This window comes from Artemia franciscana, chromosome 11, assembly GCF_032884065.1.
Source record: "Artemia franciscana chromosome 11, ASM3288406v1, whole genome shotgun sequence".
Taxonomy (NCBI): domain Eukaryota; kingdom Metazoa; phylum Arthropoda; class Branchiopoda; order Anostraca; family Artemiidae; genus Artemia; species Artemia franciscana.
The window spans coordinates 22,221,057-22,247,259 of record NC_088873.1 but is presented as its reverse complement, the minus strand read 5'-3'; the positions used below and the strand labels follow the sequence as shown (position 1 = coordinate 22,247,259).

Sequence of the window (26,203 nt, the reverse complement as noted above, 5' to 3'; positions counted from 1 at the left end):
GAAACAACGACAAAAAAATTACATCATCAGTTTGTTCTAGCATTGATCAAGACTAACTTATTCAGATTTCCAGGTCTTGACAGAGGTCTTTGATCCGATAGGAGATCACGGAGCTAGGTTTTAGACAGCAACACTTTCCAAACTTCACTATTAGGGTTTTGTACTAGTATTGGAGCAAGGGAAACCATAGCACTTCCAGCACTTTTTCGTAGAAGATATCCCAGTTTCAGAGAATAAACAACAACACTTGATTCTTCACCGACTCAAGCTCCTGCCAGAGCAATTCCATTCTTGGTACTGGATCCCCCAATCTGGAATCAAACAGTTCGCGGTAACGAACTGTAGTAAGGAGCTAATTGAAACTCCAAAAAAATGAAATTTCAATAATGAGAAACTCAAGTAATTGAAACTCCAAAATATGGAATTTTGATACCAATAGCTACATCAAAAGAGTCACATTTTAATACTGATTTTGAATATATAAGTAAAACGAACAGAAATTGCTCCGTATATGAAAGGCCCGTTCCCTCCTCAACGCCCCACTCTTTACGCTAAAGTTTTTTTTTTACTTTTTTAAAAAAGTGGAGTTGAGAGAAAGAGTCAAACTTTAGTGTAAAGAGCGAGGCGTTGAGGAGGGAACAGCCCCTTTCATGTATGGAGTAATTTCTGTTCGTTTTAAGTTTTAAATCGCTCCTTACTGTCGGTTAAAAACATTTGTATTTTTATTTAATTAACAAATAATAAAGCGAACTACCAAAACAATATTTTGGAAAACTCGCCAGTACCAAAACTGTTTAGCGCTTCTTAATGCTGGCGGTTATTTGCAGAAAATATTGCAACCTAGGTTGATAAACTTTGATTTAAAGAACCTACGTAAAAGAAAGAAAGAAAAACTTGAGCACAAGGTAAAGCATTCTTTACGCTTACTGAGCACGAGCGTAAACAAAAGCGAAGAAAGGAATTACCGGAGCTTAAAATTCAAAAAAGTAAAAGAAAGGAACTATAAAAGAAAGGTCAGATTTTAAATTTCTTTAAGCTAAGTTCTTCGTCTTTCTTTGTGTAATGACCACTAGAAGTACGGTCGTATACTAGGAATTCAGGTTCATAAATTTTAATTCAAGTCTCTGACTTTTTCCCCTGATTTTCCATCAACTTAAGGGGAGGGAAAAATTATTTTAGAAGCAATGAAAAATAGTTATAATTCCTTATGTAACTAAAATTAACACATCTAAAAACAATTAAAAAGATATATAATACTATACATTTTTTTTCCATGGCCTCATATACTGATAGTGCGGTAAGTGAGTGTAGTAATTATAGGGTCATTAGCTTAATTTCTTTAAGGAAATTACTTAGCATAATCGTACTTATTAGACCTGTAGGATCTTTAGATAATATGCAGAGACCTGTAGATAAAGTTTCAAGAGAAGAATCTCGTGGCATTAGGAAAGAGAGGGGATGCGTCGATAAAATTTTCATGCTTAGTGTTATAACTGACAAGTGTCTGGATCATCATACCACTTTAGTCCTCGGCTTTATAGATTAATAATTTTTTTAAACAACGTTTTTTCAGGGAAGTAAAGAGTAAAGTTGAAACTTAAAGCGAACGAAAATTACTTGTTTCACAGTCTATCTAATATATATCAATAAAACTAGTACAAATAAACCTACTAATTATATTTCCCTTGTTAAATTAATCTTTGCCCGTTTCAAATTTAAATATAATGTGGAAACAGCACTACAATAACCTTTTTCATATTTTCGGAAGGGGGGGAGCAGCCCCTTCATATACGGAATAATTTCTGTTTATCTTAAGTTTTAATGTCGCTCCTTACTTTCAGTTGAAAAATCTTTTGTACTCCCTTGTTATATAGAACACACGCGAGATATTGTATCGCGAGCATGATACAATAGCCGGTTTTCAAGGCCTTTATACCAGACCACTGGCTTTCCCTCGGTGGGAAAATACATTTTAGCTATATTTTAATCAAATATTTAGTTGGTATTTTGGTTAGGCTAGGTTAGAATAGGTTTGTTTTAGTTACGTATTTAACACATGCTATGCTTTATCCCCCCCCCAATATAGAAATATATAGACTAAATTTGTTTCTAAACTGTAATATTTTTATCTTACTTGGATAATTTCATTATGATTAACCTAACTTTAATTCTCGCGTGTGTTGTATATATCAAGGAAGTACTAAAACTGTTTTTTTTTCTTTTTATAAAATTTCTGATCGTTTTTCAAACAATGTTTAGAAATCCATACTACACAAAATGGTGTACACGATTTTTGAAGATGGTCAACTCGACGGTTAGAAAAGAGTAACTATTTTTCTAGAGTGATTTTGAAGGTTTTCAAAGCCTGAGGAAAATGTTGGTATGTCTAAATTATTTTACTAATCATCTCCCCCCTGATTAACACCAAAATATTTTAGACAAGATTTTTGCCTCCCCTCCCCCCTGTGTCCACAGATCCGGTCTAAATTAAAAATGGAGCATTGAAAATGTGACATGAGATATTTCTATATATCAAGTTTCATTAAGATCTGATCACCCATTTGGGAGATAAACATACCTCCATTTTCAAGATTTCCTCTTCCTCCAGCCCCCCCCCCAGATGGTCGAATCGTGGAAGCGACTGTTGTCAAGTCAATTTCTGCAGGTCCCTGACACGCCTACCAATTTTCATCGTCTTAGCACGTCCAGAAGCACCGAACTCACCAAAGCACTGGGAATCCCCCCCCCAAGCTCCCCAAAGAGAGCGGAGCCGATCCGGTTATGTCAATTACGTATCTAGAACTTATGCTTATTCTTTTTACTAAGTTTCATCCCGATCTCTCCACTCTAAACGTTTTCCAAGATTTCTTGCTACCCCCTCCATCTCCCCCAATGTCATCAGATCTGGCCGGAATTAAAAAAAAGAGCTCTGAGACAGGAGGTCCTTTTATATATCAAATTTCATTGAGAACCGATCACCCATTCGTAAGATAAAAAAAAACCTCATTTTTTTCTAATTTTCCGAATTAACCGAATTACCCCCCACCCTTAACTACCCCAAAGAGAATGGATCCGGTCCGATTATCTCAATCACGTATTTAGGAGTTGTGCTTATTCTTTCCACCAAGTTACATCCCGATCTCTTCACTCTAAGGGTTTTCCATTTCCGGTTTCCCCCTCCAACCTCCCCCAATGTCACTGGATCCGATCAGGATTTAAAATAAGAGCTCTGAGACACGAGGTCCTTCTAAATAATAAATTTCATTAAGATCCGATCACCCGTTCGTAAGTAAAAAACCTCATTTTTTCTAATTTTTCGGGATTAACCGAATTAACCTCCCCCTCCCCTAATTCCCCCAAAGAGAGCAGATCCCGTCTGGTTATGTCAATCACGTATCTAGGACATGTGCTTATTCTTCCCACCATGTTTCATCCCGATCTCTACACTCTAAGCGTTTTCCTGTGATTTCTGTTTCCCCCTCGAACTCCCCCCACTGTCACCGCATCTGGTCGAGATTGGAAGTAAGAGCTCTGAGATGAGAGGGCCTTCTAAATATCAAATTTCGTTAAGATCCGATCACCCGATCGTAAGCTAAAAATACCTCACTTTTTCTAATTTTACCGAATTAACTGTCTCTCTACCCCCCCCCCCCCCCAGATGGTCGAATCAGGAAAAAGACTATTTCTAATTTAATATGGTTTGGTCCCTGATACGTCTGCCAACTTTCATCGTTCTAGCTTATCTAGAAGTGCCTGAGCTAGCAAAACAGGGTTCGAGAGACCGACGGACAGAAATTGTGATCGCTATATGTCACTTGGTAAATACCTAGTGCCATAAAAACGGTAGACAGATCAGTGCTACCCAGGAAAAAAGTTATTTTCCTGTTGTTCAGGTCGGGGGCTGCAATTTCCCTGTTTTAAGTTTTCGACTTTGCTAATTTCAATGATAAACTTTTCATTTTGATTGATGCTGTTTCAAGGGGTTTCATATTTTTTTCGAAATCACTATAAATTTCTTTTTGCAATAAGCTTTTACTTTTAAGACAAACCGAAATAATAGTTAAAATTCATGAATTAGTGTCAGATGGCAATTTTTTTTCACTAGGCAGTTTTTTTTCTAAACATATTTTTTAGGTTTTAATAGGTTTCAGCTACCGCTGCAACCATGATAAATAGGCGTTTGATTCAGATGATAAGAAAGTTTTAGTGAAGGTCTTATCCTTGCATGGTGTTAAATAAAAAAAAACTAGTTTTTTTTAACTGAAAGTAAGGAGCGACATTAAAACTTAAAACGAACAGAAATTACTCCGTATATGAAATGGGTTGTCCCCTCCCCAATCCCTCGCTCTTTACGCTAAAGTTTTTAATTGTTTTAAAAAGTAGAATTGTAGCAAAGAGTCAAACTTTAGTGTTTGTTTTCCCTAGGAGTGATTCTATCGATCAAGTGGTCCTAGAATGTCGCGAAAGGGCTCATTAGAACGGAAATTAAAAGTTCTAGTGCTCTTTTAAGTGAAAAAAATTGGAGGGTATCTAGGCCCCCTCTCACGCTATTTTTTCCCAAAGTCGCCCGATACAAATTTTGAGATTGCCATTTTGTTCAACACAGTCGAAAATCTAATAACTATGTCTTTGAGGATGACGTAATCCCCCACAGTCTTCGAGGGAAGGGCTGCAAGTAATGAACTTTGTCCATTGTTTACATCTAATATTGGTTATAGGGAATTATGCACACGTTCTTTCCATGGAGGATGTTTACATGGGGGAAAGGGCATTTCTATGAAGGGGGCACCGAATTTCCCAGCATTATTTAAAAAAAAAGATTAGAAATCAAACAAAAAAAAAAAAGTTTTTTTCAGCTGAAAGTAAGGAGCAACATTAAAACTTAAAAAAACAGAAATTATTACGTATATGAGGGGATTCGCCTTCTATTCAATACCTCAATCTTTACGCTATTTTTTTTATTACTTTCAAAAGAGCTATCTATTCTATTTCAGCAGAATTTGTGATTCAGGGGTCATTCTTAAATAATTGAAACAAAATTCGAATTTTAGCGTAAAGAGCGAGGTATTGACTAGGGGGCTATAGACTCTGACGTTTCAGGCTATAGACGGTGGAAGAAAAATATGGAGTAATTAGGTTCTGGAACAGAAGCAATCAGCCATGGAAGTCAAGAGATTTGCAATTAAACGTAATAACCCTGGAGTTAATTGAATCCAAATACAGACAACAAAGAATTTGTCTTTTGTCAACGGAATGTTTGTGCCGATGGCAAATTTCCGTCACATGAAGTACAAGAAAACATTAGAGCTCTTTTTTTATTTGCCTTCAGAATAAAAAGTGTCTGTGCAAATAATGGGTTGAAGGAAAAATTGCTTCCTTTAAGGTTGATGTAGATTTCTCATTGGCGTTCCGTAACGTGCCGTTTCCAAACAGCTTAACGTAAGAATGAAAATGGTCTGTGGCTCCTGTATCATCTAGGAATAATTATTACCCAGAAACAAGCTTGCATTTACCTTGGTTTCAGATTACCATTCAATAAGGTAAAACACTTAACCCGATAATGTTAAATGCTCGATACGGGTCCTATGTAAGTTCACGTGAAGGTGTAGAAAAAAAATGCCATAGGAATTCTGAAAAACTGTTATGCAATGATTAGAAGTAATGTCCAAAATGTAGGGATCCAAGCGGAGGAGAATAATTCTAGTGATTCGAGTTTTTGAGGTATCTTTAAATTTTCTTCTTTTTTTGCGAGCGGGGGGGGGGACTGGTGGTGGGAGTATTAATAAAAATTCACAGTGAGAGCATTCATTTTGAACTGATATAAAATACACTTTTCTGTACTTGAACACCTGGATACAGTTAAGGAGGGAACCCCCCTGCGATTGGTCCAAGTTCAAATTCTTTTGTTCTTAGACTGTACATATTTAAAACTATTCACATAACATCCGCGACAGGGAAACTGGGTCGAAAGACGGGTGACAATACAAACGGTATAAACAAACAAGCCAGAAGAAACGGAGTCATCACACTTCTCACTCTATCCCACACCAAAAAAAAATTCGCAAAAAACATTTAAATGCTGAACGGTCGGGTATTTACTAATTAGCAGAGCTTTGATTTTAGTTTTTAGTGTCAATAGCAATAGACTCTGATCAAAAAAAAAAGATTCATATATGTTCGAATAATTTGTAATAATAATTTTAGGCGAAAATCTAGGCTGTTCGGAGACAATGAAAGGCACAGGAAGCTTACTTAAAGGACAACGAGTATTGTATGGTCGGACTGAGGGAGGGCCTGGAAAAAATGATTTAAAACAATCTGGTAGCAGATCTTTTAGATAACGGACACAGAAAAGTATACAATGAAAAGCTAAAATTTGTCCGAATGACCAACGACCTCCATACAACCTCCTTGAAGAATTAAAAATAGGTGGTCTAAAAGTGCGCTTATTTCCAATTCTAAGGCCCCCCATAATCACTCTGAAAACGTTCTGATGTCCCCACCCCCCAAAAAACAAAAGATTTGAACTAAATTTTTACAAAGTTCAAGTAGGAACTAAAGTTTCAGCATGAATAGTCCCTAAACACTTCTTTGCAACAATGCAAAAATGAGAATTTTTTCTTTATTATAAGCTTGCATTTTTTAGTTCTAAAAAATATTTTCAATTGTTTCATCTAAAGGATATTTTTCCCTTATTTTTAAGATCTTGTGGATATCACGCCAAATATGGCTTTGGGCGCAAATTCAGTGAATATTTCCGTTGATTTTTCGTTCCTCTTACGTCGTTAGAGAGCAGAAGCAGGATACTAAATCTTATAAAAGATACAAGTCTTAGAAGATTGGTCAAAATTTATTTGTTTTTAACGCTGTATAGTATGGCTCTAGATAAGAAGAAAGACGAGAAACTTGCCATTTACAAAACAGTGTGTCTCAGATAGATTAGAATTATTTTTTTACGTTATTTAGTACATAATATTTATTTTGGAGGGGGAGGGGCTATATAAAGCAATACCTTTTAGTTGATAGTTTGAACAAAAGGAGTCTATAAGTTTGGGTAAAATTGGGCTTTTGAAGGGGGTACGAGGCTCAAGGTCTGATCAAGCACATCATTGATCAAGGATATATACAATATTTGTTGTTAATGTACACCAGTATGTGCCTTTGAGCATGCCTGACATTTCACGCCTTTTGTCTCCCAGTCCAGCCTATACCCAGTCCACAGTATATAAATAATATACAGTAGAATCACGACTTAGTAGTATTTGGCTACTACAGTCTTGGCACGTATAAAAGCTCCCCCTATATACTCGTATGTCCTTGTCCATTGGAATGTGTGGATATACGTCTCGTTCTTTACAAATACCTCGTTCTTTACACTAAGAATTGAATTTTATCCCAATTCTTTAAGATTGAACCCTGACTCACAAAGGCCGTAGAATAAATAGTTGAAATTACCAAAAATATTTTAGCGTAAAGAGCAAGGCATTGTGGAGGAGACGAAACCCCTTAGATACGTAATATTTTCGGTTCGTTTTAAATACCTGTTTTTTATATTTATTTTCTCATTGTTTTATACTAGAAAATCCGGCGCTCCCTTCATGGAAATTCTCTTCCTTCATGATAAATTCCTCCATGAAAAGACCCCCACACATAACCACCTCCCGCGACCTACTCCCACCACAACAAGATCTCAAAAATTTTATCCGGTGACTTTGGAAAAAAAATGAGCATGGAAGGGGGCCTAGGTGCCCTCCAGTTTTTCGGTCACTTAAAAAGGGCACTAGAACTTCTAATTTCCGTTAGAATGAGCCCTCTTGCGACATTCTAGGACCACTGGGTCGATAAGATCACCCCTGGAGAAAAATAATGATAAACACACATCCGTGATCTGTCTTCTGGCAAAAAAATACAAAATTCCACATTTTTATAGATAGGAGCTTAAAACTTCGACAGTGTGGTTCTCTGATACGCTGAATATGATGATGTGATTTGCGTTAGAATTCTATGACTTTTAGGGGGTATTTCCCCATATTCTCTAAAATAAGTCAAATTTTCTCAGGCTCGTAACTTTTGATGGGTAACTTTTTTTCTGTTTCTCAAATCCATCCATTTTTTTTTTGTTCTTGACACTCCCACTGCCCATCATGGACTAAACTAACAATTGTAAGTTTCTATTTTTTGTTCATTCTCAACGCCTATTGGTTCCCTAGAGAGATGAGTGAACGATCAACTAAAATATCTATTCAGAAAAAAACACGATATAAAACATTTTTTGTTGTCAGAAATGTAGTAAAAGAATAATATACATTTTCACTCTTTTTTATGAGGTGAGTCAATCCGTTGTCCTCAATGTGTTTCATGATTATATTCAATCCATGTTTTAGTCTGGATGTATGCATTATATTCACTTTTGCTGCTAAATATAATGGTTCTTCCAACTTAAATTTACTCAAAAATATAACATATCTATTAAACATCTCATCCCACTCAAATATTAGTCCACAATTCTTTTCAGTTTCAAGTGCTACAATGGAAGCTCTTTTCTTCACCTCTTCACTGTCAACTTCGTCAAGGTGCAATAGTGTAAAACCACTCATTTTTAAAATATTAGAACGCCTTTTCCAACTTGAAACAATATAAGCTAATCAAGTGTATATGTAGAACTGTGATACTAAGTAATTCACCATCAAACTTTTATATCAATGATCACGGGATGAGTATCGTGGCCTGGCCGCTTGTATTCAAAGATCTTTTCACCGAGAAATAAAAGCTGGCAAGCATTTCCAAGAGTTTCCTTATGAACCGGAAATAGCGATAACGCCATATGTGTCTTCTCGGAATGATGGGGTACTGTGCGCTCATAATGGTGTGATATAGGTCCGCTCGGAGTAATGTGATATCGGCTCGCTCGGAGTAACGGGATATGGGGCTACTCGGAGTAATTGAAGGGATACTACTACCATTTGAGTATGAATGTGGCCAGAGAATGCAGGTTTTGCACTTTAGATAAGTTTTTTTTCGAAGGAGAATTTACCGGCAGATTATATCAGTATCTTATCGGTACGATACCGATATATTGGCATCGGGTCCCAGAAATGCATATCAGTTGGCCCCTAGCCTAAAACAGAGGCTTTTCTCTGTTTAGAAAGGTTAATCAGTTCCTAGGGGTCCATCGTGAATCGAAAATGTACGAGATAAATATTCCTCATTGGAATTATTACAAAAATGGAAAATTAAGTCAGACAAGGATATCGCAAATGTCTATTGAAATACGAAGATACAATATAAAAGTCTTAATATACTCAACATTTATCCTTGCACGAAACGCATATTACTGCACAAGAAACAATTGAAAAAGGTCAAGTCAGATGTTTGAACAAACAAATGGTAGTAGCTAAAAAACAACGTAACTGATCGTGACATAGAGCCCAGGGTCCTAGCAACCCTCAAAGATATCCTAAAGCCATTAATAAACAGTTTGTGCAAACTTTTAGTTGAGTATACTATTGTGTATCAATTTCTCAATGTAGAGTAAAATACAAAGCAGCAGTAAAAGTAGATAAAAAGACTAGGAGCGGATTCCAAGTTAAGTCTGGAACAAAGCAATACCGTGTAAGCACAGAAGCATTGCGATCCGTTTATTTTTTTGAAGCCCTAGAAGATTAGAAAAATAGTTAAAGATTGTTCATGCTTACGCGTAAAGAACACAGTAAACTGTACGCGTATAACCCTTATTCTCCACGCCTGTTCATAGTTGGAAAAATTTGTTTACCAGATGTTTTCAATTATCACAGCAAGTTTAAAGTTGTTGTTGTTAAACTTGCAAAACTGCCATTTTGTTACATTAGCAGAGTCAGTATTCTCTCTTTGTTATAATCTCAGCAAAAACAACTCTTAAAATTCCTTTGATTTTCCATTTCAATAACTCATTTTGGCAAAACAAAATATTAGACTTCTCTTCTTTTCGCTCTTAAATACACACGTGACATGAAAGTCGGCAGCCTATTGGCTTCGAATAGTCTACGTACAATTTTTATCACAGAAAATAGGACTCGCTTCTATTAATTTTTAACACACTGAGAGAAGCGTGTACAAACTTTATCACAGATTTTCATGTACAAGGCGAATAATTTTATGAATTATCCACCATATTCACTAGCGTGAACGGTCCCTTAGGTGCAATGAAAGGAGAGAGTTAAGTAGATTTCGGGATCCTCCAGTGCCTCCAAGCTATCCTAAAGCAGACAAAACACGAAACAATCTGTGCAAGCTTTCAGTTGAACTTTGTGTAGAGTCAAATTTCTCCATGCATAATGAAATATAAAGCAACAGTAAAAGTAGATGCTGAGAGATTATGTGCTGACTCCGAGTGGAATCTGCAGTGAAACAGTATCGTGGAGCAAATGGTGCGTTTGTTTTGCTTGAAGCCCCGGAGGACTAGCAAAAAACTTACTCCTGGGGAGGCTAGGTGAAATCCAGTTCTGCCTATAGGCGATCTCAGGTATCTGGGGTACGATAGAAATGGGTAGAAGAATATAACCACGTCTTTTGAATTTCAAATAAAGCTAATTCACTACAGTGTTTAACCATTAGATGGAAACACCCTAGCTGAGACAACGTGTTCATAATAGCCAAGACGAAATATATTGCATCGGGTGGCGAGTGGCTATAAAGTTAGGCGATGAATCAATTGTAAAATCAAATAAGGATGCTGATTTCGGTAGTCTATAACTAAAAATGGTGGTTGTAGAAAAGAATATAGAGAGAATATAGAAATATAGAAAGTACAAAAGCACATTCTATGTCATTTAGTTTAGTGAAGTAGAGGAGAATGAATGATTCGGCATCAGGCACGAATTGAGGGTACTCAAGACGGTTGTACGGACGTAAATAATAATATCTAAAAAGAATGCAGAAGCATACAGTCCAAAGGAAAATGAGGCATGCTAAACGCTTTCAGACCTTTTTTTTTAGCATAATTCTTTTTCAAAGACAAAAAATTAACCCTGAGCTCACATTGGGCTCTTCTTCTTAAAGAGCACTTCTCTATGACTTTACTGGGTTTTACACCCACGACTGATATATCCTACATGTATACACCCTTACTTCATTTTTTTTTATAGTTATACTTACCTCTTTATTCACAACACCACAGTAATCTGAATCATTTTGCTTGGCATAGAGATTTACTCGAAGTATAGAAGACGTCTCTCCTGTCCCAGGTATTAAACATTCTTTCTTTCGATAGTCTCTGGCATGAATAATACCTATAATACATAAGAAAAACTTAGCAATCGTACGAGGTGTGAAAAACAATTCAGGGGGAAATCTGCAAAACTTTTACGAGAGGATGCAGTTTTTCTAAGAGGAAATTGTACATATTATTGGGATTCCAATTATTGGGATTCCAACTGCTTTTAGTGTATATGATTTGCGACTTCCACTTGAAGAAATCACAAACTTCATTAATTTCTATTGCAAAATTCTGAAGATGTCCCTATATACCGCGTGAAAGGGTGCAGAGAGTGAGTGTGAGAGAGAGAGAGAGAGAGAGAGAGAGAGAGAGAGAGAGAGAGAGAGAGAGAGAGAGAGAGAGAGAGAGAGAGAGAATTTCCTTTTTTCATCTACAAGAACCCAGACGATAGTAGTGGCCAAGTTATTTTCCAAAAACAAACCAGACTTTCTAATCCGTCGCTGGGATATTTGACTTTCAGGAGATCAACAGCAATAGCTCTTTTATTGCTTTGCTGCTAGCATTCCACACGGCACGTATTAAGTTATGCACGAATGACGTCCGGATGAATAGGGGCGCAAATGAAAACCTTAAGAGGAGTTTTAGGGACATTTTCCCGATTTAGGAGTCCAACTGTCATGATTTCATGAGTCCAACTGTCAACTGTCATGATAGCGTCCTTTTTCTAACACTTCCATATGGGGATAATTGAAGTAATTATAGAGGTGAAGCACCATCCCCAACCTTTTATCTATATGCATGTATGTCTATACGTAGGGTACAAATGAAGTAAATTGAAGATTTAGAAGAGACAAATACCTGTGAAAGGGGAGCCGGTTTCCACTGTAATAGTCATTATTCCTGCTTGACATGTTGCTGATACATGAGGACTGAACTCCTGGTCACCTGGAGTTACGGTCAGCTGTGCCAGACACTAAAAAGACATTTACTGTACTATTAGTCGATGCAAATCATTATTGTCTAGAGAGGAGATAATGTTTAAAACAAAGAAACGGCTTATTTACTTTGATAGTAATAACAGTACAAGCTAGAATTCTTATAATTTTTTCGTCATTTATAAGCACAGGCTTTGAGAAGGGGGGGGATAGAGAAACCATCAATTTTAATACCTTTTTTTAAGGTAGTTAAAAGATACGATAGACGTGCTATTTCTTGTAGATCTAAAAAGAACATTGGGCGACGAGTGTTTTAGAGGAGCCATCAACTGATACGAGGAAGCTTTTTCATTTAGCTTTTTTTTAGCTTTTAGCTTTTTTTAGCATTTTAGTTTTTTTCTTTTAGCTTTTCTTTTAGCTCTTCTCTGTGAGTTTCAGGGCATAATGTATTTTGGCTCTTCAGTATTTCTATAAAAAAAAATTAAGTGTCGCGTCTAGTTGCCATGCTTTACTTCGTTCCGAGTGGTAAAATGTTACCACTCGTAACATTTGAGAGGTTACTCTCAAACCCTGGTGTATCCAGTGTTTTATTTGAGAGGGGATTTTTTTCCAGTAAACTTTCCAATTAACTCACTAATGATATATCCAGGAAAAAGGCATGCCTTTAGAATCAAAAATTTTCATCCTGAATCCAAGCGTAATATTCATTTGCATCGGAAATGAGCCTTACCTCTCCCCCTCTTAATGTGCAAATATATACCCTGAATTCTATACATAATATACAATGACCTGTCTATTATTTTGACAAACTGTTAATTAACTTTGAAGAAAAGAGTGACTTACAGAGAATTCAGTGCATATATACAACTCAGAATTTATATTTGCACATTAGGGGAGGGGGATAAGATTCATTTCTGACGCAAATGAGTGCTATATTTGGATTCAGTATAAAATTCTAATTCTAACGTAAGTATATTTCTTAGTTATCTCATTATGAGTTAAACGGAAAATGTATACAATTCCCACTATACTCAAACCCCAACCCCCTTGACGTGGGAACATATAGCCCAAATTGTATGATTCCTACGTATTTTACCATGTGTAACTTTTGTTTAACCCATGACCCCGTAAATTGAACCAACACTGACGAAATCAAGTAGAGAAAAACACATGGGAAATATATAACTTGGGTTATATATTTGCACATTAGGAGGGGGATAGTGTATAACGGGATCGCTTTTATTAACTACATTTTTTTCTGCATATTACCGTATAAAGTAAGAATAATTTTCTTAACATCTTTCTTTCTCAATAGCCCCAATTCTTGGCTTACACTCTTCGCTACCGTGGCGATTGCGTCCCAGCCCCCTTCCAGGTAAAATTCTAGGTGTCAGATTTTCACTTCGTTCTTATTTTTTCTTTTCAAACCAACAATATTTGGCATTAAAACCAACTATTGATGAGAAATAGGCCTAGCAAAAAAGATAATGTAAACAAACAAAATGAGCAAACTTCTGTTTATAGCCTAAGGCAATTTTCAGCGATTGGAGGGTGGGTGCTGGGATTCAATTGTCACAGTATTACACTTCAAATTTGGAAAGAGTGTTGAATGGGAATTTAGACCCATTAAATTGTGTTTTTCTTTTGTTGTTACTGTTACCGCTAAGCCTAGCCAAGTTTAGAAGGATTTCATAAGATTATCATCAAATCTTTGAAAAGAATTAAATAAAAAAAAACAAGTTTTCCCAGCTGAAAATAAGTAGCAGCATTACAACTTAAAACAAACAGAAATTATAACGTATATGAGGGGGGTACACCTTTCTTAATACCCTCGCCCTTCATGATAAATTGTTTTTAGTACTTACAAAAAAGCTTCTTAGCCTATTGTTCTAATTAAACGGCACTTGTGTTTGGGGACTCGTTTGCCGCGACGCTTCTTACTTGCAGTTCGTTACCACGAACTGTTGGACAAAACCAAAATAACAATTTAGAAGCTCCATGCTGTCTTAATAAGTAGGTGGGTTACGTGAATGAAACTTTCAGGAATGAATCCAAGTCCTAAAATATATCATGGGAGGAAAGCTGCTATGTCTACCCCTTTCTTATTTATTTTTTTCGTTAGCCTATCTTTAATAATTTTTTTTTGCAACATAATTCGTGTTGGCAAATGTTTAGTTTCCAGCTCAGAGCACTTAGAAATGCTAGTTCTAGAATCGCATCCATTTCTGGTTGACCCTCCTCCTCCATGGGGCAGACTAAAAATACGTAGAGTCGGCATGCTTACAGGAAACATTACCTATAGAGCAAAGCGTTTTAGTCGATGAGCCCCGCGGGCAGCGGGGCGAGGTCTGTATTCTATATTTATTTAATAAACCTGAGAATTTTTTTTTTAGTTTTACTACTCTTTGTTGATGGTCTAATACGCTTCGCTCTATAGGTAATGTTAGCCTACTCGTAAGCAAGCCCACTTTATGCATTTTTAGTCTCGTTGGAGGGGGATTTAAGAAAGCTAAAAAATGGATGCGCTTCTCTAATAATGAAAAAAACAATATCCGATCATGAGAATCTTGCTATATGCAGTAATACGCACTTTAGACAGCTTGTGACGAAACTAAACATTTACCTTTGTGCTATTTCAGAAGAATTTTAAGGCATATCAAGGGTTTTTTTTCTCTCTCTAAATTTAAGAAATGATTTTACAGGTCTTTAAAAACTTTGAGCAAAAACGATTAAGCAAAGGTATGAGGCTCAAAACACTTTTCTTTTACCTTATTTGAGAAAATATCTATTTTGCACTATTTCACTTTTATAAAATAGGATTGCTAAGAGTCCGTCCCCTCTGGAGGGAACTGTGGAGGTAGGTGCTCCGAAGTGTTTTTCCAGGAGACCATTAAGGCTCTCATACACTTCTGAAAGTATCATTCACGTAACTCTCCTACTTTTCATGATAGCAAAATGCCCTCCAATTAGAACTTTACAGAATAAAAAAGATAGAACACCATTAGGCCAACAACAGTCTATTAACAATAGTTTCATGACCCAAAACAATTGTTCAGGTAATACCAACATTGACCGTCAATTTAACTTACTAAATGAAGGTGGGCGACTAAAAGAAATCCGACAATAGATGATATCCCTGTTTTCCACATTTTCTCACTTTTTCACTCGTTCATAACATAATTCACAATAACTTTTCCTTATAAGCTTATCCCATACACATTAAGTTCTGAGTTTTTTAGCTTTCTCTAAGGTGTGTTGAATCTTCAGTTCTACTGAATGATGGTAATTATTAAAGGTTCCCATAAGCAATATTACCCGCTTTTAACATTTTTACCATGCCAAATACCTATTAGACGGGTACCTAGCTCTGAAGTTTTACAAGTTTCATAGAGAGCGACAAAATCGAATAGAATAATTGAAACAAAATATACCTCCGCATGTCAGATGACGACTTGTTCCGAGTTGAATATGGCGAATTCGCATTATCATGATTTAAGGTGTTTTTCCGCCGTCCAAACAAAAACTATTAGCTAACAAATTTCTCAAAAATTACGTCCCCGTCCCGAAGACAAAGTGTTCATTAACATTCTTAGAGAATTTCTCTGGTAATTTGAATTATTGTTGTAGAAAATTATTAGAGAATTTCAAGCACAATATTCAAAAGACTAGAAACCGCAGCAAAGCAGGTTGACTAATTTTTATGCTTAAAGCATTGGTAGAGACTCCAGGACTGCTAATGTTTCTTAAATTTTACATATTCTAAGAATATACTTTGTGTCCTGGTGTGAGGTCCTCTTGGCCCTACAAACACTCTCTGAAATTTTCAAGTTTATTTTCAAGCAAATTGTTTTTAAATTTCCTGCCCAATTATCACGTTTCCGGAAGACGTAAGCGAACAATTTTTATTAACTAACATTCTGTTTCCATGGTCTTAACAAACTGTTGGCCAAAATTGGTAGCTAATAACCCAAAAAGGAGAGCGGAAAAAAAATTAAGCTTTTCCATTTTCTATTTAGAGTTTATTAAACAAAGTTTCTGTGCAAGAACGAATAACACATTTGACAGTAACTAATCCAAGATTTTGGCTAAGCAACCTAGGTTCCATTTGGTTTTTCAGAGCAGACTGCTAAGAAAATTATCAAATGTTCAGAAATATTAAGTCTTTGTATTGAGCTCCGACGAAATGAAAGTGCTTGACATTCAAACCAAAAACAATTTTCTTAAACATTATACTGAAAATTCTAAGTTTTTGCTAGTATTTTGTTTATTGGGATTCTTTAACATTAATATTTATATTTCAAGAATGTTTTTTTAAATGTATATTCAATTTCAGCCAACTTTTGCTCAGGTTAACGTCACTACAAAGCTTCCACAAACAGTTCTATTTGAAAATTCCTCTGGATATTTTCAGAAATTACATAAAAGAAAAAAACGGCTTTATTTAGCAGGGCTTACGTTATAGACTACCCATAGACTGACTTACGGATGGTCAATATCAACTTATTTACAAACTTACACCAAGTATGTTTCGCAATGGAAGATTAATCACCCACCATAGAAGTAGCTTGTTCAAGTCAAACATAGAAGATTTTAAAATAAACGTTTTAAAAGGGCTACAAGTTTCTCATCTTTTGCGATAGCGTTGGCAAAGATGTTAGTCATGCTTCAAAAAGTGGATCTGAAGAGTACAGTAATCAGACGGTAACATGCTGCAGTAAACCTAAGAGTAAAAATAAAACGTTAGGGAGATGCAATTTCCCTTATTCCTCGGTGCAAAAAAAAACAGCCATACATTTCTACTGAAAAGCCATTGGTGGGAGGGTATGGTGTTGTAAAGACTAAGGGTCCAGTTTGGTCTTCCAATCATACACCTTGAAAATTTTCTAAAAGTTACTTTTTAACTAGCAAGTGGACGGAGCGAGGAGGGGCGGGTATTCAAAGGGGTCGAGGCCCACATTGTTCCTCCAATTACACAGATGAAAAATCAAGGCAAGTTTCCATTTTATAGGAACTGTCACCAGTGGGGTAGGAGTAAAATTACTTCTCAGCCACCACAAATTTCAAATATAATTTGCCCCATAACCAACTTTTCGTACTAAAATACTGAGGCGATACACCTTGATCAGCTTATCAAGGATAGTTGATTAGACTAAAAAAAATGTATATAGTGTCTGTCTTGTTTCAAAAGTTGACTTTCTAATGCCACAGGCCAATGTCGCTACTAAGAAAGGAGCAAAAGTGAGCTTCAATTTCCTTCCAAATAAAAAAAAAATATCCATTCTGTCCTTTTTTTTCTCTTTAGCTACCCGTTTCAGTTTATCGTAAGAATATGGCAACTGTCTAAGTTCCGTGGTTCTTATGAAAAACATACATCTCTCTTTGGATATATATATATATATATATATATATATATATATATATATATATATATATATATATATATATATATATATATATATATATATATATATATATATATATATATATATATATATATATATATATATATATATATATGATACACTATGCTGAAAAGTTGTGCATAATTCTTGTCTAAGGCCAAAAGGATGTGTTCTGCTTGTCCTGGAACCAGAGCCTAAGTTGTTAAAGATGAAGTGGAGTCCTATAGGCAGGTAAGCTAGAAAGCAGCAGTTTTGAACTGAAGTAAGACTAAAATCTAAATAAAATAAAATGCTAAAATTTATGTGCAACAATTCCCTGGCCCAATCGCCCAAATTTTGTCTTTGTATATTAAATAGAGACATTTACAACTCTTAAAAGGAATTGTTTTCCCATGAGTCCGAAAGTGCAACCGTCTACTATTGCACGAAATTTCTGTTAGTGACTTTAACATGTTAGTAGGTGAGGTAGAAGAATGGTATGACACGTGTCCTCTAAGCTTTAAATGTTCTCTTATCTCTATAGACCAAATAGAAAGAGCAAGTTCTTTTTTACTGGAAACAAGGAGTAATATTAAAGCTTAAAACGAGCTTAAATTATTATGTATATGAGGGAATTTTGTAACTTAAAAAATTTTTTCTTATTCTTATGAAATAGCCTTTGTGTTCCAGGAGTCGTTCATAAGGAATTCGGACAAAAAGTCAAACTTTAGCGTAAAGAGCGAGGTTTTGAGGAGCGCGGTAAGTTTTAAAGTTGCTCCTTACTTTAAACCAAAAAATATATTTTTATTCAATTTTTGATCATTTTTCTAACAATGCCGAAAAATCCAGCTTCCTTCTGTGGAAAGGTTCTTACCTCCACAGTAAATTCGTCTAAGTAAAGTTCCTCCCATGTAAATTTTCTCCCCAAAATTCCTCCCGAAAAGTTCTATCCTTGCTGAAAATCCCACAGGAAAATTTCAAGAAATGGGTAAATTTCGTAACTTAGGCCCCTTCCCCTGAACAATTCTCCTTAGGACACTTTCATTTGAAAAATACTTTATTTCTAATCGTTTTTCAAATCATGTTGGTATCCTCCTCCTTGGAATATTTTCCCCAAAAATCCCCCACCCCTAGCAGAAATTTGCTCCTGCGAAAAAAATTTCCATGGAGAATTTCCCCGTGGAAAATTCTCCTCCATGGAAAACCACTCCAGACAATCCTAACCTCACTGAATATTTCTCCAGGAACATCTCCACATGTTAAATTTAGTTTTGAAAGACAAATAAAAAGAGTTTCATGAATAAATTCTTCCGAATCCCACCAGTGTAAAAATTGCCTCTGGAAAGATTAATCTTAAATAATTCCTTCCCCATAGAATGTTTTCATTGCAGTAAATCTTCACAAGCATAAAATTCACCCCCTCCCCAAAATATCTCTTGTACACTTCCCAATAACAAATGCTGTACGTAAAAAATGAAAACATTTCGCAACTTACAGAAGTTTTCCCAGGGGTGGTAGAGGGACATTTTATCCCCGAATCCTTAATTTTTGGAAATTTCAACTATCCTCAACAAAATGACTATCTCAAAGGATTACTTCTTTGATCGGATGACTTTGGGGGAAAATGGGGCGATGTAGGGAGGATAGTTACCCTCCAATCTCTTTGGTCACTTAAAATGGCCACAAGAAGTTTTCACAAAAAGGCACAAAATTTCATCTTTTTGAAATTTTTTCAATGAAACTTCTATAGTAGGGTGCTCTGATATACTGAATCTGATGGTATGGTTTTCATGAAGATTGTTTGACGTTTTTGGGGTGTTTCCCCCTTTTTCAAAAACTGGGCAAGTTTTGTTTCAGGCGCGTAGCTTTTGAGTGGTAACATTAAACTTAATGAACGTTATGTATATATTGAATCAGCATAATTCTTTTGACATATATATTATTATCATATTATCATTCATCGCTCCGTACCTAGAGTTCGTTACCACGAACTGTTTGAAATCGGAGGTTTCTTTTTGTCTGTTTCTTAGAAGAAAAGTAACATTAGAAAGTTGGCCAAAAAAAGACAACCAAATTTTAAATCAATAAAAATAAAATTCTCTTTTTATCATCAACCAATATTCTTTGAAAAGCCGACGAATGTGCATTGTGTCTGTTTTCTTGCATAGAAATTCGTTCATGGGGAATACCACTTTCAAAATTCCTAGAAGCTATCAAATCTTTTGCATCTGATAAAACTGGTTAATGGCTGCGATGAAAAAGGACCTAAGACCGAATACGTTGCAAAAACAGCCTAGAGGTAAAAAAAATAATTTCTTAGCACCTTCACCCTCCCTCCCTCTCATTTCAGTTTGCATTCAGTTGTGTCAATGCAACGCAGTGACACAGCTTGGCAATTATTAGTAAAGTATATAAGAGGCAGTCACTCGGCGATGAATATAGAATCAAATTATTTTTATCATTAATTATATTGAAAATAATGTTACGCGTAAAGACCAAGTAATTTAGTCTTAGTTTGTAAGTGGTGCAGTTTTAGAAACAACATTATAAATGGTGTTGATTAGGTTTTATGTTCCGAGGGAAAGGAACAAATCATAATATTCATTCTGAAAAATGTGCCAATGATAGTGATTTAGTATTTCCCTGAATAACTCCAATCTTTGCACCAAGCAGATAAACTGAAAAAGTTGCCCCCCGTAAGGAATTAACCCTTTAAAATTGTTTCTAAAATATTCACTTGGATCTTCAAGGATCAACAGCACCAACAACTGAACCACAAAAATGCAGAAACTCTCTGTCAAAATGCTCCTTTGGTACTTTCCGCAAGAACCCCTGGACCTACAACTGAAAACCAGGGAAAATAAATTACATTATAGGCATAATTTGCGACCCAAAAATTCTGCTTTCATTAAATTTCTACTTCCAAATCTGCTGGACCTTCATTTTAGGCAGTAATAGAATAATTCCCAATACCTTATTTTTTTCAATAAAACGGATTTTACAATCCTGACTCCCACCACTAAAGTCATACTTATAATTTGGCTTCGTGTGGATCTTGTCTTTAGAAACAGAAAGACTTATTTACGAATGCATATGCATATACGAAATAAATGTAACCAAATATTTATCAATTTCTTTCTTTTGATATTTCGTCTAGCCTAGCCTTGTTACCATGAGGTTATTTGAGATTCATCTAGCTCACAGGTGTTATCCACCAAGGCGCTATCTAGGATTTTTTTAGGGAGGGGGGGTGAAAAAGCCTTACAAACTCATAAAAAATTATTTAATATGTATTTTCGTTAGTTTTTACGAGTCGGACGAAAATTTCAGGAGGTAGGGTTCAAACAAGGTACCCCCCCTGGATACGGCCTTGGTGACAACTCTTATAATCACTCGCAAATTTGTGGCAAGATGTATTTTTCGAAATCTATGGGAAGGCAAATCTATTGTTTTTTTCAGCGAAAATACAAAAAGGCATTTTTCAAATGAAAACACCCCTGAAAAATTATTTTATCGTATATTTATAGGGGGAGCACAAGAACCTAGGGGCACATGCACCTATCCAAACTGACGTTACTCGTCAAACAACTTTCTGCAGCATGTAGATCAAATTCACGAATTAAACTTATTTTTGCTAGACACAAGTTTTCCGGATGAAACTGCCATCCCATCCTTGAGACTTCTTGCGATCCTGCTCAAAAAGAGGCAAAGCAATCAGAAGTTCTCTCAAAGCCGGTACTTGCGCATGGCATTGTAATCACTATCGATCAGCACTATTGGGGAATGTCACTTAGGATTCTTCTGATAGCAGATGAAGTTTAGTTTGAAAAGTGTCTGGTTATCCTAGTTCTTTAGAAAATAGCTCAAAAGCACCTATTCTCTGGATTTAATTTACATTAGCGTAACAGCTTGCACAAGGTTAGTTAATTCTGCTTAAAAAAAAGCATCTCTTATCTTTTTACTCATTATAAATGGTGCAGGTAGCGGAAGTAAAACAGTTCAAAATAGGGTTTTTAAGTCTAAACTTAAAAAAAAAATTAAACTTAAAAAAAGCGGAATTTAAGTCTAGGCGTATTTTGAAACTTTGCTGAGAATCAAACATATTTTGATAAGTATATTATCAAAATATTTATATATTTTTTATTATTATAAATTATATTATTATTTATTATATTATAATTATAATTATTTATTATATTATAATATATTATTATTAATATATTATTATTATATTTATATATTATATTTATATATTATATTTATATATTTTTGATAAATATATAAATATATTTGACATATTTTGATAACATATTTGATATTTGATAAGTATATCAGAACATTTACTTACTGTGATTTATGTCAGATCTCCAGACTATAGTATCCAGCTTCAAGATCCTCGAGGATAAACCATGATGGGAATCATAAACCAGAGTGAAAAATATAGACTAAATGCTGCGTGTTGGTCTTTAACGCTCATTTCCCAGTTCTAGTTCATTATTTATAACGAATGACTTCAAACTCTTAATATTCCAGAATGAATTTGAAATTTGAAATGCACATTTGAAATACCAATTTTAAAATACACACTTATTTCATTTTGGTTTATCATTTAAGACAATATTCTGAAAGATCCACGAATCGAAAGACTCCGGGTGGGGTAGACGAGGAGCCTATGACCCCTGAGCAATCAAGAGTAAAAAAGGGTACAACATGTCTGTACTCTGTAGGGTTGGGTGGTAAAGCCTTCCAATAATACAGACAAAAGATTATGTAGACTATAGAATCGTTAAATCCTTCAATTCATACAAAAGATCAAGCACCACTGCTCAAAATATGGAGTTACCAGGTTTCAGTTTAGGAAAGTCATCAGATCCGTGAGGAATTTCTATTTGAAAGAGGTACAACATTTCTATACATACTAAGGTGCTCGGGGGACTGTTGAACTACACTTAGACCCCAGAGTTGTACAATTATGTGAGCCACAATCTCCTCAAAATCCTGATCTTAGATGCAGAACTAACTGCAACCTAGCTAAGAGTGGGCAAGACCCATTCTGACTAAATTTCTTTTGAAAGAAACTGCCTAGTGGAAGGGGAAAGAAATTAGACAAAATCGGAAATTGTAGCTGTTATATAGATTCTAGTATATGATAACTTTAACTATGCAAAATGATTTTTGAAAATTTCGAAAAAGAGCCTGAAACATTTCAGACATCACGTCAAATCAAGATAACATATGCACCATTGAAATTGTGATCTTCAAAAGACCTTGGTTGGATGTGTATAACTCACTCCCTATATTGAAAAAGAAGAAAAATTGCTTTTTTTAATTGGTAAAAGTGATGTGTCCGTTTTTCGCCAGGGCTAGGAGGCTGCAGGAAGATCATAGACAGATGGTTAATAGCTCATCTGAATGGCAATAGCCATATCTCCATCATTTTTATAAACTTGTTTTGATGACACTAGAGTAAAGTGTCACACGTCACCAAAACTGGCACTTTTTGGTGCTATTTTAGAACGGAGAAGGCTAGGGGACATAAAAAATACACCACTGAAGTATCCGTCTCTGAAAACCTTTCACTAGAGGCTAATGCTATCGTGATTGTAGCTATGGCAGTAGAGGTAATCTACATTTTCTATAGGTGGCATTGATGTATTTTGTTATTCTTTATTTTTTCACTTGGGGTAGTGGTATCAAAAGTGAGGTAGAGAATGATGGAATTGGGCATCTTTGGAAAGAATCGAAATATTTTATTCCCTTTTAAAGTGACGAAATAAACCATATAAGAACGAGGTGCCGTTGTTTTCGCCGAAATAGGAACAATACAGCTGAATGGTACAAATTCTATGATAACAAATTGATTCGTCGAGATTGAAAACCCTAAAAAGAAGGTTTACATTCTTCTTTTTGAAAACCGAGGAAAATCAGTAACAAAACTCTTGGTCACCTTTTTTCCTTTGTAGGGCGATCGTATCAAGCCAGAGGTAGCATCTTGTCACATAGGGCTCATTTGAACGAAAATTAAAACTCCTAGTATACTTTTCAAGCCACAAAAGGTATCACACCATCGAAAATTGCCACACTCTGTCACAGGACATAAACATAGCCAATTAGGGCAACATGCCGGTCGGTGAGGATTCTGAGATAAACAATCAATTGAAGATGACTTAAAACTTAAAATTATATCCACCCTCCTGTAAGATGCCCCCTTGCCCAAAATTTTTTCCACTTTTTTAGGGTATTTTCTATAAGATGTTACATGCGATGCCCCTCTGCTTTTAAATGGACCCATAGCCACTAGTCTTTTCTTTCCTTTTTGATTTAAAATGAATGGTAGCCCCCTCAAGACGCAGGTGTTATTAAACTTCTTCGAGACCCGGGTGGGTTTTACGTCATAGGGAATGTTCTCCAAGAGACACAGGCGTCTGTTTCCTAAAAGACTTAAGGGTGTGGGGGATACATACGAGACTCCAACTTCATCATGATTTCCTTTTAAAACCTTCAAGGACCATTTTACTCCAGTATTACCGTGGTTGTTCTTTATAAAACATTCAGGATCCCCGCCAAATCGGGATTTCTTTGTGTGATACATCCAAGAAAAACCTTCAGGGGCTATTTACCCCAGTATTCGTTGAAAAACTTTCAGGGCCGCCTGTTTTCTTTGATTTTTATGATTAAAAACCTAAGGGTGTGGGGGAAAACTTCAAAGAACCCCACCGAATCCTGTTTTCTTTGAACGTTCATTTAAAAACCTACGAGACCCCAAAAAATCAGAATTTCCTTGGTTGTTATGATTAAAACCTTCACCCCCCCCCCTGCCCAATCAGAATTTCCTTTGGAAAACCTCCAGGTGACCATGAGTTTCAATTTGCTTATTTGAAGCAATGTTGCGGACAAAACTCTCACACGAAGAACCACTTTCTGTAACAGCCAGATAAAAGTCTGTAGATTTATAATCATAGTAGCCGTTATCTTCCCAGCGATGTTGTAAAAACCAGACTCCAAAATTGAAGCGTTGAACACGTTCTTCTTCCCTACAAAACTTATATCCACGACCATACCTATCTCTTAAAAATAAACTGAAATCACTTATAGGGTTTTTTTGCAATCATGCCAGGGTAAGTATTTTCCCATTGATCACATTAATCATAGTGACCATTGGAGCATAGGAAACCTCTAATGTGAAAGTCACAAATCTTTTCACGACAGGAATTACAGTATCGAATTTACAGCGCGTATCCTCTATGCAATTTACATGTATTGCATAATCTACACTTTTCATTACAGTCACCAACAAAAGTACAGTTTTCACAATATAACCAGCTGCTCAACGTATACAAGCATAATGGACATTTGTAAAATATTTTTTTGATGCTGACTGTCTCACTTCTAAAAGAAACTGACTGGGGAAAGTGAATGTCTTCTAGGAGAAGTAACATCACAAAACCTTCTTAGACAGGATTTTTCGAATTATTTCTTGGTGCCTTGCAAAATGGCCGTCTAGATAGTGGTTAAAAAAAATAACAATATCATTTTGTTTTGTTTAAATTAATATATCAATAAATTGAATAAATGCGGCTGGGACATGATGTAAAGACTCATGATGTAAAGACTCATTTCTCATTATATCGCTAAGCATATTTTTTAGAAAATAGTTTCCTTTAACTTAATTTAAGAGATAACTCTGGAAAATTATCATCTAGAATCATACATTTATCCAAAGTCACTATATTCCTTACGATTTTTTGTTTCTAAAAACCAGTCATTTTAATACTGACACTCTCACTATCGATTGTAGACTAACAATAGATCTTGCTAGTAACAAACTTACCCTTTTTTATAGATTTATTGAAATTTCAGTGAATGTATCCACGGGTAGACTATTATTGGCACTACTAACATTGTTTATCATCAATTCATGGTTAATCTCCCTGGTGATAATCTCCGCTATTGCTCTTTTTATTTTACTTTGGATTTCTCTATCTATTACCACGTTATTTTTTACATAGGTTGCAGTTTCAGCATCTAGACAAGATATGTTGCATGATAATGCTAGACGAGTAATAGTAGGAGGGCGGTGATAAGATCTATCAACGGGCAATGTTTTACCATCAGCAAGAAGTTGGCCTTTGTCATAACAAAAAATGTCTTAGGTTTTTGTTCTCTTTCAAGACTAGCTTCTCTGGAGATCAAGACTAACTTCTATTTATATCGTCTTTGTTTGTGACTCCAGATACCAGGTGTAGCTCTCGTGGCCTCTAGGAGCTCTCTATAAGGAATCCATGCCAAATAAGTAACATAACAAGACCCATCCATCTCTAATATTATTTTCTTGTCGAACATATTGGATATTATTACAGTCCTTCACTACATTGATCATTCACCAGCTAAACCCCTATAACATTCACCTTCCCCCGACTAAGCCACACGTAATATTCTTTTCATTCATAAACTCCACGTAATATAACTCCTTACTGTCATGACAACGCACACATACACTTCCAATAAGATACCCATTAGCACTTGTTTCATAATTCACATATTTCTCTTTGGCAGCATTCATTACTATGACACTTTTAACATGAATACACGTCGTCTTAGAATATTTCATCTTCACTTTTTCAAAATAAGATGTAGATGTTTGTCCTTCCGATGCAGAAATAATACTGAAGCAACTCCAGCAAGTCACGCAA

At 35.6% G+C, this 26,203-nt stretch overlaps 2 protein-coding genes across 2 annotated transcripts in view; one reads left to right on the top strand and one right to left on the bottom strand.

Annotated features, from left to right (window-relative positions):
• The window catches only part of LOC136032965 (uncharacterized), a 107,076-nt gene extending 91,650 nt beyond the window's left edge, over nucleotides 1–15,426 (bottom strand). The window contains exons 1-3 of the mRNA XM_065713460.1: nucleotides 15,219–15,426; nucleotides 12,053–12,167; nucleotides 11,134–11,267 (exon numbers count right to left, since the gene is read on the bottom strand). Of these exons, the coding sequence (XP_065569532.1) occupies nucleotides 11,134–11,267; nucleotides 12,053–12,167; nucleotides 15,219–15,278 (309 nt within the window). The 5' untranslated portion in view covers nucleotides 15,279–15,426. The remainder of the gene's footprint in view (nucleotides 1–11,133; nucleotides 11,268–12,052; nucleotides 12,168–15,218) is intronic.
• Nucleotides 15,427–21,261: 5,835 nt separating this feature from the next.
• The window catches only part of LOC136032962 (synapsin-like), a 194,034-nt gene continuing 189,092 nt past the window's right edge, over nucleotides 21,262–26,203 (top strand). The window contains exon 1 of the mRNA XM_065713454.1: nucleotides 21,262–21,428. The gene's annotated coding sequence lies outside the window, so the exon portion shown is untranslated. The remainder of the gene's footprint in view (nucleotides 21,429–26,203) is intronic.